This window comes from Erythrolamprus reginae, chromosome Z (genome assembly GCF_031021105.1).
Source record: "Erythrolamprus reginae isolate rEryReg1 chromosome Z, rEryReg1.hap1, whole genome shotgun sequence".
Classification (NCBI taxonomy): Eukaryota; Metazoa; Chordata; class Lepidosauria; order Squamata; family Dipsadidae; genus Erythrolamprus; species Erythrolamprus reginae.
The window spans coordinates 54312308-54327417 of record NC_091963.1 but is presented as its reverse complement, the minus strand read 5'-3'; the positions used below and the strand labels follow the sequence as shown (position 1 = coordinate 54327417).

Below are 15110 nucleotides of genomic sequence, written 5' to 3'. Positions count from 1 at the left end.
AGTTGCGATCCTATTTGGACCGGGAGTCACTGCTCACAGTCACTCATGCCCTCATCACCTCGAGACTCGACTACTGTAATGCTCTCTACATGGGGCTACCTTTGAAAAGTGTTTGGAAACTTCAGATCGTGCAGAATGCAGCTGTGAGAGCAATCATGGGCTTTCCCAAATATGCCCATGTTACACCAACACTCTGCAGTCTGCATTGGTTGCCGATCAGTTTCCGGTCACAATTCAGTGTTGGTTATGACCTATAAAGCCCTTCATGGCACCGGACTAGATTATCTCAGGGACCGCCTTCTGCTGCACAAATCCCAGCGACCAGTTAGGTCCCACAGAGTGGGTCTTCTCCGGGTCCCGTCAACTAAACAATGGTGCTTGGCAGGACCCAGGGGAAGAGCCTTCTCTGTGGCGGCCCCAGCCCTCTGGAACCAACTCCCCCAGAGATTAGAATTGCCCCCACCCTACTTGCCTTTCGTAACATACTTAAAATCCACCTCTGCCGCTAGGCATGGGGGAATTGAGATACTCTTTCCCCCTAGGCCTTTACAATTTTATGCATGGTATGTCTGTCTGTATGTTTGGTTTTTATAATAATGGGTTTTTAATTGTTTTTAGTATTGGATTATTATTATATGCTGTCTTATTATTGCTGTTAGCCGCCCCGAGTCTCCGGAGAGGGGCGGCATACAAATCCAATAAATAATTAAATAAATAAATAATTAAATAAATTATAAATAAATAAATAAATAAATAAAAGAGCAAACTGCAGATTCTATAGAGCATTATGCTATGCCTGTGGAAAGCAAGGGCAAATTGCCAGAGTTTGCAGAGGTCATCAGCGGAAAACAAAACCTGCAACACAGCAACAAGGGGGAAAGGCCCTATTCAACAGAATTGAATACTGCTTGGGAAGGTATAGCATCCAATGCACAGGAGCCCAACATTTATCAAAGAAAAGACAAGACTCCAACTAAAACTTCAAGGACTCCAGTACTCCATGGAGCATTGGCCCTGTCTATTATCTCCTCCACTATGTTTGACCACATTTGCAAACCTAGCTGATAGTGGGTTTCACTCAAACCATCAAGCTTAGTGCCAATGGACTTCAAGAATTGACGTGCTCCTGTAAGAGGTGAAGCTAACGTTAGAGTACAATTCAGTGAGTTTGAGGGGACCTTCAACATAGTGGTCTTAGAAGGGCCAAACACCAGCCCCATGGGCCTGGACTGGTTCGAGGCCCTGGGCATCAGGGTAATGGACATCCATTGAACCCAAACAGCAATAGCATTAAGACTTAAATACTGCTTCACAGTGCTTTACAATCCTCTCTAAGTGGTTTACAGAGAGTAAGTATATTACCCACAACAATATGGGTCCTCATTTTACCAACTTTGGAAGGATGGAAGGCTGCGTCAACCTTGAGCCTACTGAGATTTGATGTGCCAAACTGACGGCAGCCAGTGATCAGCAGACGTAGCTTGCAGTACTGCACTCTAACCACTGCACCACTGAGGCTCTTAGCTGAAATAGAAGCAGTATGTCGACAATGCATTGAGGTTTTCAGCACTAAGCTGGGACTATACAAGGGGGCACCCATTTCACTCAACTTCGATCCAGCAGTAATTCCAATCCGATTAAAACCATGCAGGGTCCCCTTTGTATCAAAGCCTAAAATTGATGTGGAAGTAGACAAGCTGGTACAGCACGGAGTGTTCCAACCTATCGACTGTAGCCAGTGGGATTCCCATAGTGACCCCAGTTAAGCTTAACAGAGATATTCACATCTGCGTAAACTACAAGTGCTCCATAACCAGGCATTACAGCAGCATGCTTATCCTATACCATTGGTAAGCCACATTCATGCCTTGCTCCAGGGAGGCTAAATCTTCATTAAGTCAGACCTTGCCTAAGTCAGACACTGAAGAATATTACCGGCGTCTGCCCATACTTTGCTTACATCCTTAACAGCGGGAATCAGCAGCAGTCCTGGTGGAATGTCTCCGCACAGTACTCTGATGTTTCCACAATGCAGGCCTAAAACTCAAGAACAAAAAGTGTCAGATCAGCATGGAATCCACATAATTCCTGGGTTTCTGCTGCTGGAATCCACCCATTTGAAGAAAAGCTAAATACAATTCACCAATACTAAATCCCATACCAGAATCCAAGGGAGAGCTTCAACCATTCCTAGGCTTGATCAATTTTTACTCCTTCTTATTGCATAAAGCTGTTCTGCAAGAACCACTACACTGCCTACTAGACAAAAAAGCACCTTGGATCTGGCTGAGCAGTCAAGATAAAACATTCAAGGCGATAAAATAGCTGTATGCTTGGAATCTGTCTTGGCTCATGTCAACAAAACCCTACTAGTAACAATAGCCTGTGACACTTCGCCATATGACATTGGGGCAGTAATAAGCCACAGGATGCCAGATGGTAGAGAGGCTCCATCACATACTATTCTAGAACATTATCATCAGATGAAAGGAACTATGCGCAGATAGACAAAGAAGCCCTCACCTGAATGACTGGCATTAAGAAGTTCTTATATAGATGAAACTTCATCATCTTTACAGACCACAAACCTCTCATTTGTCTCTTCACAGCTGGCAAATAGACACCCCAGATCCTGTCAGCATGAATGCTACAATGGTCCATTTTCATGGCTGCATACTGGCTAGTCCACAAGCTGGGCAAGAAAATAGGCCCTGTCAACACTGTCAGCCAACTGCCTCTAACGCTGACTGATCTGGATCCAGTCCCAGCTTGTAGCATTCTGGCGATCCAGGACCTACCAGAAGCACTCCTACATGCAGAGGACATTGCAGCTGAAACCACCACAGACAGAATGCTTAGTTCTCAACTGGCTGTTAGTTCTCAACTGAGTGTTAATCGGATGGCCAGAGGCCTAGCCAGGCCCTGAGTTCCAGCACTACACTTCTCAAAAAAAATGAACTGTTGTCCCAAAAGGGATGTGTGCTGTGGGACAGTAGGGTCATCATTCCACCCACCCGCTCCAAAGTGCTGGATTTCCTACATGAGGACCACCCAGGAATTATTTGGATGAAGAACTTATGGTAGCCAGGCCTGGACAAAGACACTGAGAATCAAGTAAGGAGTTGCCAGTTCTGCCAAGAAATCCGATTGGAGATGCTACAAGCACCGGTGCACCCAGTGAAGGGCTAGCAAAATTTTTACTACCACACTGTGGGCATGGCTTATGCATTTTCTTTCAACATCTTTCAGTGCAAATTGGGTGTTCATAGAAACATAGAAGTCTGACGGCAGAAAAAGACCTCATGGTCCATCTAGTCTGCCCTTATACTATTTTCTGTATTTTATCTTAGGATGGATATATGTTTATCCCAGGCATGTTTAAATTCAGTTACTGTGGATTTATATACCACGTCTGCTGGAAGTTTGTTCCAAGAATCTACTACTCTTTCAGTAAAATAATATTTTCTCATGTTGCTTTTGATCTTTCCCCCAACTAACTTCAGATTGTGTCCCCTTGTTCTTGTGTTCACTTTCCTATTAAAAACACTTCCCTCCTGAACCTTATTTAACCCTTTAATATATTTAAATGTTTCGATCATGTCCCCCCTTTTCCTTCTGTCCTCCAGACTATACAGATTGAGTTCATTAAGTCTTTCCTGATACGTTTTATGCTTAAGACCTTCCACCATTCTTGTAGCCCGTCTTTGGACCCGTTCAATTTTGTCAATATCTTTTTGTAGGTGAGGTCTCCAGAACTGAATACAGTACAGTGGTACCTCGAGATACGAGTTTAATTCGTTCCGGACCTGGGCTCTTAAGTCGAGCAGCTCTTATCTCGAACGACTTTTCCCCATAGGAATTAATGTAAATAATTTTAATTGGTTCCAGCCCTCAAAAAACTCACAAAGTTAGTCTAAATTATGCAGAAAGACATGTTTTTAATGAAGAAATGTACATGTACATATAAATGAATAATGAAGTTTCTTTCACTTAACTTGTAAACTTTCTTAAACTTTTAAATTTACATATGTTCAACTTCTCTGCCACCCAATCCTGTAGGACAGAGGTCCCCAACCCTTTTTGCACCAGGGACCGGCTTTAAGCGATCAAGAGAGGAATGGGTGAATGAATGGATGGAGGGTGGGAAGGAAGGAAGGAAAGAGGGAAGGGACAGGAACAGAGGAAGGAAGCAAGGAAACTTATGAAAGGGGAGAGTAAGAGAGGAATGAGTGAAGGGAGGGAGGGAGGGAAGAAGGTGGGAAGGAGAAAGAAAAGAATAGAGGAAGGGAAGGTAAAAGAGAGAAAGAAAAAGAGCAAGAAAGAAAGCAAGAAAGAAAGAAAGAAAGGGGGAAGGGACAGGAACAGAGGAAGGAAGCAAGGAAACTTATGAAAGGGGAGAGTAAGAGAGGAATGAGTGAAGGGAGGGAGGGAGGGAAGAAGGTGGGAAGGAGAAAGAAAAGAAGAAATAGAGGAAGGGAAGGTAAAAGAGAGAAAGAAAAAGAGCAAGAAAGAAAGCTGCAAGCACCCCCCCGAGCCCCCCAGGCCGGCTGCAACCTTTTAAAACACGCGCGCCGCTTCGCAGCTGTCTCCTGAAGCCGAACGCGGAAGTTAGCGTTTGGCTTCAGGAGACAGCTCCTTGGCGCTTGTATCTCGAATTTGGGCTTGTAAGTAGAACAAAAATATCTCTCCCCTCCCAGCTCTTATCTCGAGTTGCTCTTAAGTAGAGCAGCTCTTATGTCGGGGTTCCACTGTATTCCAAATGTGGTCTCACCAGCATTCTATATAGCGGGATCATAATCTCCCTCTTCCTGCTTGTTATACCTCTAGCTATGCAGCCAAGCATCCTACTTGCTTTCCCTACCGCCTGACTGCACTGTTCACCCATTTTGAGACTGTCAGAAATCACTACCCCTAAATCCTTTTCTTTTGAAGTATTTGCTAACACAGAACTGCCAATACAATACTCAGATTGAGGATTCCTTTTCCCCAAGTGCATTATTTTACATTTGGAAACATTAAACTGCAGTTTCCATTGCTTTGACCATTTATCTAGTAAAGCTAAATCATTTACCATATTACAGACCCCTCCAGGAATATCAACCCTATTGCACACTTTAGAGTCATCGGCAAATAGGCAAACTTTCCCTACCAAACCTTCCCCTATGTCACTCACAAACATATTAAAAAGAATAGGACCCAGAACAGACCCTTGTGGCACACCGCTTGTAACCTGACTCTGCTCAGAATACTCGCCATTAACAATAACTCTCTGATGTCTATGCTTCAGCCAGCTGCAAATCCATTGAACTATCCAGGGATTAAGTCCAATCTTCACTAATTTATCTATCAGCTCTTTATGTGGAACCATATCAAAGGCTTTGCTGAAGTCCAGGTAGGCAATATCTACGGCACCACCTTCATCCAACACCTTTGTGACATAGTCAAAGAAATCAATGAGATTAGTCTGACATGATTTGCCTTCAGTAAAGCCATGCTGATTTGGGTCCAATAAGTTATTGTTTTTTAGGTGCTGATTTATCCTCTTTTTGAGTAGAGTCTCCATCATTTTAACTACAACTGATGTCAAGCTAACTGGCCTGTAGTTACCAGCTTCTTCTCTACTGCCCTTCTTGTGAATAGGCACAACACTGGCCATTCTCCAATCCTCAGGAACTTCTCCTGTTAACAAGGATTGGTTAAACAAATCAGTCAGGGGGGTAGTAATGACAGATCTGAGTTCTTTAAGAACTCTGGGGTGGATGCCATCTGGACCCATTGCCTTATTTATCTTTAATCGTTCAAGTTCTTCTAAGACATCAGCTTCTAAGATCACTGGAGCTGAATCCGTACAGCTGGAAGCAATGCTATATCCCTCTATAGTATTATTTTGTACTGTGTCTTTTGAGAAAACTGAACAGAAGTAGCTATTGAAATGGTCAGCGATCTCCTTATTCCCATTAATGCATGTATTATTCCCGGTACTAAGTTTCGTGATGCCGCAGTTTTTCTTCTTCTTATCACTAATATATCTGAAGAAGGTTTTATCCCCCTTCTTTACAGATTTGGCAATTTCTTCCTCTTTTGAGGCTTTAGCAGCATATATTATCTTTTTCGCCTCCTTCTGTCTCATTTTATACACCTCCCTATCAGCTATACTTCCAGACTCTTTATACCTCCTATAGGCAGCCTTTTTTTCATTGACTATAGCCCTTACATCATTGCTAAACCATAGCGGTTTCTTCTTCCTTTTACCTTTAGTTATTTGTCTTACATACAGTCCAGTGGCTTTTAAGATGGCCTTTTTTAATACAGTCCACTGGGTGCTCGCTCCTGCCATTTTATCCCTCCCCTTTAATTCATTTTCTAAATATTCCCCCATTGCATTAAAATTTGTTTTTCTGAAATCCAATACTTTGGTTGCATTATAGGATTGCTCACAATTAGTTTTTACATCAAACCACAAACATAGATGGTCACTGCATCCTAAATTTTCTCCCACCTTGACATCTGAAACCCAATTCCCATTCGTAAAAACTAAATCTAGAATATTCTCCCCTCTAGTTGGTGTCTTAACCAGCTGTGCCAGAGCTGCTCCTGTAAAGGCCTCTACTATATTCTTACTTTTGCATGTAAGGGCACTGGGGATATTCCAGTCAACATCAGGCATGTTGAAATCACCCATAACCACAATATCTCCCTTTACTGCCATTTGGGTAATTTCATCCACCATGTTGTTGTCATATTCCTCGGATTGCCCTGGAGGCCTATAGATCACCCCAATTCTAATGACAGAACCTTCTTTATTTTGCATGCAAATCTAGAGAGTCTCTAGATGGAGTTCTGGGATGGAGCTCCATTTTCGCTATCCCACTGCATTCCCTCCATCCGGGCAGTAGCCCACCTCTCAGAGACCACGCACACCCCATGGTCTCATGTGCACAGTGACTTTGTAGAGGCAGATTCCTGATACAGTAGTCGTGGACAGTTATTACAAGTGGTTGGGAAGTGGCATCGGTCCCATCAATGACAAAGACCAGGGTCATTCAAGAGCTTCACTAGATGTTCATGACACATGGTTTGCCAGATGTAATCATGTTTGACAGTGGGGCACAATTCACGACAGAAGAGTTTCATTCATTCTGCAATGCCAACATGATCCAGCATGTAACATCTACTCCATTCCACACAACTAATGGTCAGGTCAGATGAATAGTCAGGACCACAAAGGAGGTGTTCAGGTGGATGACAATTGGCGACTAGAATGATCATCTAGCAAACTTTATCCTGTACCAACATGCAATTCCCAGTTCAGCAACAGGTCTGAAGTGGGGCCAATGGCGAAGCTTGACTAACTTCACACAACCCCTCCCCAAGAATTTTCAGGTGAACTTACAGAAACTATGGGAATGGGGCACCTTGGGTGGCAGCTAGGGTAACTAAGGTAATGGGCCCCTTGTCATACAAGGTTATTCTTGGGAATGATCATACAGTCAGTTGCCACATTAATCAGTCACAGCGTTGGCAGGCCGGGCCAGTTTCTGATGAGAATTCCAACAATTGATATGGAATTATTGCCAAATTGTTTATCTAGACAAGTGTAATATACCTTTATTTATGAAGTTGTAATGATTGGCTTGGGCTGATTGAATCAAAAGCAAAATATTTTAGTACCAATAGTAGTCATTTCTGTTCTGGTCCAATTAAGACAATCCACAAATCTTTTCCCAAGCCTTTGATATTCAAACAAATAAATCCTTTATTCTCTCTTACACAGAATATCAGTAGCAAACAATTACAAGCAGAGTTGTGAAATCATGCATGGTGAAATACTTTTTACAACGTAATTCACATTCCAAACTCAAAAACTGAAGAAGCAAAGCTATAAATCTCTCTCTAAGCCAAAGATTCTTATTGTTGCTAAAAAGGCTCTACTCGGTTTTCTAATAAATCTAAATTAGCACAGTCTGCCATGGTTTATCAAACTTACTTGTAAATGACAGTAAATGACAAGTTTACTTACAAGTAAAGTTTACCTTTCCAGGGCTATAAATCATGCCATATTTCAAATACGCAGGTTGTCTGAAAGCACCGTCTTTTCCACTTTAATGCAGGAAGTGATGTGTCACCTATTTGCACAATTAACAACTGCAAATTCAAAACTTTTTCCCAAAAATCTCTTCTCTTCATTTTGAGAATCTCTTGAACCTAGGATTAACTCACAGGCTGTCAGCTATCCCCCCACTATCTGAAGATGAATTACTTTCCATGCTAACTTCTAAATCATTGTCTCCTACTGACAACCTTCTTAAAGCAGGGTAAGGTAAAACCTCGGTTTCCTTGTCCTCAGAATCTGATACTTCCTGAGGCTGACAAGGGACACTCACAACACTTTCTGGATGTCATTAAAATCTTTATAATGGAAGGGAATGCTAGTTGTAAATAGTATATAATTCAGGGATTATAATGTTCCATGATCTCAGAAGATGAATTCAAACAATGTAAGTACAAACACTTTCATTTTATTCTATTATTTTTAATAAGGAGTTGGAAAGAGAAAAGGTTAAGGAGAATGGCTAAAATAAGACCACTAAAAATGATGATAGTTCCCAAAATGATGTACCTGTTTCAGGTATTGCCAGGTTTTTTTTATCAGCATCAAAGTTAAGGAATTGGGATAAAAAACTTAATTATTGATTGAGGGCTGGGTCTCATGGCTGCAGCACTGGGATTATTCCCTCTCTCCTGGAAATGTCCCTGAGTTCCCATTGCCCGGGAGTTCTGGTCCTTTTGGACCAGACCAGATCTCTCCTGTTAGGGAGAGTGACGCATGGGATGCTGCCAGAAGCCTGGCAGGGGCCGGCATGCCCCGCTGGGCGAACTGGCTTGTCTCGGACCAGCTGTGGTGAAGTCGGACAGGCAGCCATGCCTGTACCGACACAGCTGCAGAGACAACGTAATGCCGGGATGGTAGCCAAACAATTCCATCTGGAAAGAGAGTTGGAGGAGTTACTTAAATAGGGGGGAAAGGGATTTCCTATCTATGGTGGTAAGCAGAAAGTGTCTGAATGGGATTTTAGACTTTTGTTTCTGTGTTTGGTTGCTGGACGGAGCTAAAATGGCCTGAGATTGAAGAAGGCAGCTATCTGTGCGACGTGGCATTTCATCGAAAACTTTGAAAAGTAGCGAATTGCCCATCATTCAATTCTTTCTAACTACCTAATTGGTTTTCTTTGAAATTTGCCTTTTGGAATTTGGAATTCTAAACTTTTGTTGTGGAATCTTTATTTTTCTTTTCTTTTATAAACAAAGAGGAATGTAATAACGGAAAAACAAGTTACTAAAAAATTGGAAGGAACTATAAAAGAGCTATCCAGAGAAGATTTGGAAAATTGATCATCTAGCGACATCCTGTGGCCGGATGAAATATAGCAGTTTGCTATATGTTTAAAGAATTTTTTGCTAAGAGAAGATGGATTAGCTAATGTATGGAAGGAAGAAAATGTTCAAGATGAAATTGTCTGAACTGAACTGAACTAATTTGAACTGATTCGACTGAAATTACATTTGGACTGCCTGATTTGACTGAAATCACATTGAATAATATAAATTGAAATTAAATACTTTTAAGAATTAAATACTTTTAAGAAAATCTTGAAGGTATTAAAAGATATCAGCACTTTCCTTTTCTCCTCTCACAAAGTTATACATTATAAAAAGAATCGAGTACATACATAATGAATTGGATTTATTAAGATTTTAATCTTATGGGAGTTTACTAATGAAAATACATATACTCTACATATATACAAATATATAAGCAAGTGATATAAAGTGTAAAATAGAATAATTGTACAAGAGGAGAAAATTTAATGGTTTATAAATAAGAAAATTGAAAATACAGTAGCTCTGATTATTGTGCATAATATAGATGAGATATTTGATAATGATTATGATTATTTTTGGATGACTTTCTTTTTCTCTTTTCTTTTTTGCTCTTCTCTCTATTTTTTTCTTCTGATTGATTGAATTATAAATTGCTTATCTGATTTATGGTGATAAATAAAATAAGAGAAAGGGGGAAAAGAAAAGGGAGGAGAGGTATAAAACCAGGAGTAGGATTAATATGGGATAATAACTAGCACTAATTATGTTAGGCATCATAAGGAAAGACAGATGAAACAACGAAGAGTCAAAATGAATAGATTAGGGAAGATTATCACACTGAGTTCGATATTTAGAATTAAATATAATATGTAGATTAGGAAAATATATAGATTAGGGAAGATTATGGCACTGCACTTAATTAGAATAGGGAAGATTATTGCACTGATATGACAGTGACACACAATTAGGGAAGACATACAGATTAGGGAAGAAAATTACACTGGGATTGGCAGTGGAATTTATAGATTAGGGAAGATTATCACACTAAGAACAGCGGTAGAAAATATCTAGATTAGGGAAGAATATTAATGTATTGGTCTTTTTTTTAATGGAAGATACTCTTCGCACAAAATAATGGAATAATAATGATCTATATTTATTTTGATCTGTTAAAGTAGAAATGATATATTGACATAATGAAAGAAGTGAAAGAAATGAATTGGGCAGGAAATAGGTCCCATGCCCGCCAGAGATCATCCATCAGTGCGACCAAAGTGGTTTCCATGCTGTAGCCGGGCCTGAATCCTGACTGATGAGGGCCTAGATAATCGGCTTCTTCCAAGGACCGTTGGAGCCGGAGCGACACCACCTTCTCGACAACCTTCCCCATAAAGGGAAGGTTAGAGACCGGACGATAGTTATTAAGCACAGTTGGGTCCAGGGAAGGCTTCTTGAAGAGGGGACGCACAAGTGCCTCCTTGTAGGGAGCCAGGAAGGACCCCTTCCTCAAAGAAGCATTGATAATCTCCTGGACCCAGCTCTGTGTCACCTCCCTGCTGGCTGAGACCAGCCAGGAGGGACACAGATCCAACAAACAGGTGGCAGAGCTCACAGTTCCCATGGCCTTGTCCACTTCATCAGGTGTTACCAGGTCAAACTCCCCCCATACAGATGGATTAGGATGGACCCCTGTCACCTCGACTGACTCATTGTCAGCCAACACTGCATTCCAATAGGAGTTAAGGTCCGTCCTGATCTCAGCGATTTTATCAGCGAAAAATCTATTAAAGTCCTCAGCACCACCCTGCAAGGGCTCATCAACTCCCTCCTGGTTAAGGAGGGAGCGAGTCACCTAAACCCCTAGATTCCGCTGATGCAATCGAGGCGGTATGATACATGCATCTTGCCACCTTGAGCACCACTTTATAAGTCTTAATATGAGCTCTTAAAAGTGTTCGGTCGCATTCAGATTTATTTTTCCTCCACTCCATTTTGTTGTCAGCACATTCAACTTTGTATAGAACAAAGTATTCAATGAGAATATTTCATTCATTCAGATCTAGGATGTGTTATTTGAATGTTCCCTTTATTTTTTTGAGCAGTGTACATTCCTTATATTGGAATAGAATGGAATAACAATAACAGGTTATAGAGAACTGTGTCAGAATCCATTGAATGAAAATGTTTCAATTATTATTTTACAAATGATTCTAGTATTGCTACTTTGGAGAAAAATATAATAATTAGAAAACTTTTGATCTATAAGTTTATTATGCAAGTTGCATGGAATACAATTTTATTGACATTAAAGCAACCATTTTCTCTCTTCAAGATCATAAGTCCTAGTCAAAAAGTGGACCTTTGCATAAAATGAAATGCAATAAACACTTACTTTCTGAAAAAATAATTTCATCATTGCATTCATCATCTTTGCAGGAACACATGTATAGCAATCCTCCAGCTCCTTTCTTCTCTTTCATGAAGCATTTTTTTGAACTGAAATCATCCAATTTGTATCCATGGAGTTCTAGTGTAGGATCATGGCATATTGTTTCTAGAGTTATGTTATCATTATTCTTTCTCCTAAAAATAAAGTACAAATTGCTTTCTAAAGACAACTAAAAATAGGGTGATACAGAATTAAAAAACAATTACGGTACATCAAAATTAAATTTCAGGCAAGGTCCAAGGTACTATAATTATAATATTTCTATAATGATTGTTGCAGTAATTTAAACTGCATTAAATTATCTGAAACAGAAATTACAATATTATCTTCCATCACAAATATAAATATGTATTTACTGAAATAGTTGTCTTGAATAGATCTTATAATTTTGAGGAATGGCTAGTTATACAAAATAAAAGACAATGGAAATAGCTTGTTTTTATCCAGCTTATTAAGTAATTTAAATAAGCATAACAAATGAGCCATCAAGACAAAAGCAGTTTACTAGCCAGTCATTCGTAGTTTGCATTGTGATTTATTGGCCACCTACTTCTCTTTCAATAGCAGATGAGTCTTTCATTGACTATCATAAATAGATACAGTGGTACCTCATCTTACGAACGCCTCTTCTAACGAACTTTTCAAGATACGAACCTGGTGTTTAAGATTTTTTTGCCTCTTCTTCCAAACTATTTTCACTTTACGAACCCAAGCCGCTGCTGCTGGGATGAAGGGGTTTCTTTTTTTCCCCTTTTTTGAAGAAAGAAAAGGGAGGGACGGCTTGGAGGGGGAAAGACTTTGCATTAACAAAAGTAGGAGAATAGTGTGCTTGCAGGCACTGAAAGAGTGTCTTTTGAAGAAAGAAAAGGGAGGGGCGGCTTGGAGGGGGAAAGACTTTGCAGAGAACAGCATGCTTGCAGAGGCACTGAAAGAGTGTCTTTTGAAGAAAGAAAAGGGAGGGGCGCCCCCCTTGCCTTTCTTCCTTCCCACTCACCCTTTAGCCTGGCCTTGCTTCTTCTACCCGCCCCCTTTAGCTGCTCCTCCCTGCCCTCTGTTCGCCTCCCTTCTAAAGTTTGGGATTTTCCTGAAGGATTTGCACGTATTATTTGCTTTTACATTGATTCCTATGGGAAACATTGTTTCGTCTTACGAACTTTTCACCTTACGAACCTCCTCCTGGAACCAATTAAGTTCGTATCATGAGGTACCACTGTACAAGCAATTTCCAGCTTGGTGAACTATAATGTATACATCCCAATATATCCAACATTGATGAAATAACCTCCAGAGGCACATCCTTTATACATGAATTGTTTTACTGTGAAATGAAATTAGCTAGGATCACCTTAGTTTATCAAAAGGTACCTTAGTTAGCACTATGAAAACCAACAACTGAACTAAGGATGTTAATTTGGAATAACTGAATATGCAAAACTAGTTCTAATATGTATGTGCATGCCATAAGTTGTTCATAAAAAGTAGTAAAATAGGAATAAACAAAGATTGTCCCAGATGCTTGGAGGAACATCTTGTGGGATCTAAGATACACAAATGTGTATCAACAGTATTTAATTCATGTTAGGAAGCTAGCATAACGAACGTGATAGAAATGGCAGATAGGAAGAGCAAGAACATAACCTATCTCAATCTGCTATCTTTACATGAGTAATTATCCTATAACACTTATTATCAAAGTTTTTCTTAACATACACATTGGAAAACTAACAAACGCTGCTGCAACAAGCCAGTATTTTAAAGATAATTTAATATCCTTGGCTTGTTTCAAATCTCATAAAATTAATTTCCAATCTGGATGGAACCAAAACTTGATACTACTTAGAAATTCCAGTTTAATTATGCTGTGAGAATTGTAGAAGTCAAAAATATTTCCTCACACATCTACTTATTAAGCCGTAATATGATAACCTAAACCAGATCAATGAGTTTTAATTAAATCTTGTTGACTATCTTTTAAACTTCCATTTTTTCAAGACATAGAATGGGCGTTGGACTTACCTTCTCATTGTGAGGAGCCAGCAGTCAGAATGGGTAGTCCTCGCCTATCAGCCAATAGGACAGAGTCAAAAAACTTTCAATAGGATCCACTCTTGTCTGGTAACCCAGTTGTGATGAATCTGAAGCATAATTTGGAATGGCGAAGAGGGAAGAGTACAGATCCACATCCCAAGTGTCCTAAGGCTGGTTCACATCAAACAAGGAGTAACTGTGCCAAAACCATCTGAAGCAGGCATCAGATATCGCCCCTAATGACAAATGCTTTTGAACCCAAAAAGCTTAAAGAGAAAGAACTAAATGGAACAACAAATGGAGGGGCTTACTGCTGGCTCCTCCCGATGAGAACAGGTGTATTACAGTAACTCCAATGTTCCTTCTCCAACATAAGAAGAGCCAGCAATCAAAATGGGATTATCAAAGCTAGGAAATCTTTAAACAAAGAAGGGAGGGGGAAAAAAAAAACTAATTCAGGAAACAGAAGTATCCACAATCACTCTTTGAAGTACCCTGTGCCCAAAGGCTGCTGTTGCCGAGGCATACCTATCTATTTTATAGTGACATTTTATGCCGCCCTTCTCCTTAGGGCAGCTTACAATGTTAGCAATAGCGCTTTTTAACAGAGCCAGCGTATTACCCCCACAATCCGGGTCCTCATAATGAATTATGATGGGGAAGATCAGGTAGCTTTAAGATAGTTCCTCAAGGAGACATTGGGTTGCCCAGGCTGCTGATGCAGCGGTGCTACAGGTTGAGTGCGTCGTGATACCTTCTGGACGGGAAAGACTAGCTACTTTATAATGCTTTATCAGTAGGAGAGGAGCATGGTCACTTGCCACAGTGAAATCTAGTTCCCTGTGCTCCTGCAGTGGAATATCCGAATCCCCATTGCTTGGGGGTGCCGGTTCTTTTGAATCGGCCCAAAGCCTCTTTGAAGGGGAGGTGAAGAAGGGGACTTGGTGGGCCGTCCATTTTGCGGTCAGCATATCCACAGATAGCCTGCCTAGAGCCTCCCTGGGCTGCGGTGTGAAGCAGCTTCAGTCACCATAGCCACAGCTCCGGCTAACATGTCAGAATGAATTGAAGAGAAATTTGGAAGTCATCCGGAAAGAAGAAAAGAATTGTAAATTTTTGTGCTGGAGGTTGAAGAGAAAGAAGCACTTAAGGTATGGTGAGCTATTTTGCTGGAGGAGAAAATATATTTAAGAACTGTTTTTTTGGACTTTTGTGGTAAAGATAGAGAAGAAGAGGGAATGTAAATGTT

The 15110-nt window shown here is 40.5% G+C and overlaps 1 protein-coding gene across 3 annotated transcripts in view; it reads right to left on the bottom strand.

The window, feature by feature from the left end:
- TGFBR2 (transforming growth factor beta receptor 2) overlaps nt 1-15110 on the bottom strand; it is a 160919-nt gene that overhangs the window by 86244 nt on the left and 59565 nt on the right. For 2 of the 3 annotated variants that reach the window (XM_070727290.1, XM_070727291.1), the window contains exon 3: nt 11777-11967. In XM_070727290.1, the coding sequence (XP_070583391.1) occupies nt 11777-11967 (191 nt within the window). Of the gene's footprint in view, nt 1-11776; nt 11968-13849; nt 13877-15110 lie in introns of those variants that run through there. The other variant, XM_070727292.1, reaches the window with a different exon arrangement.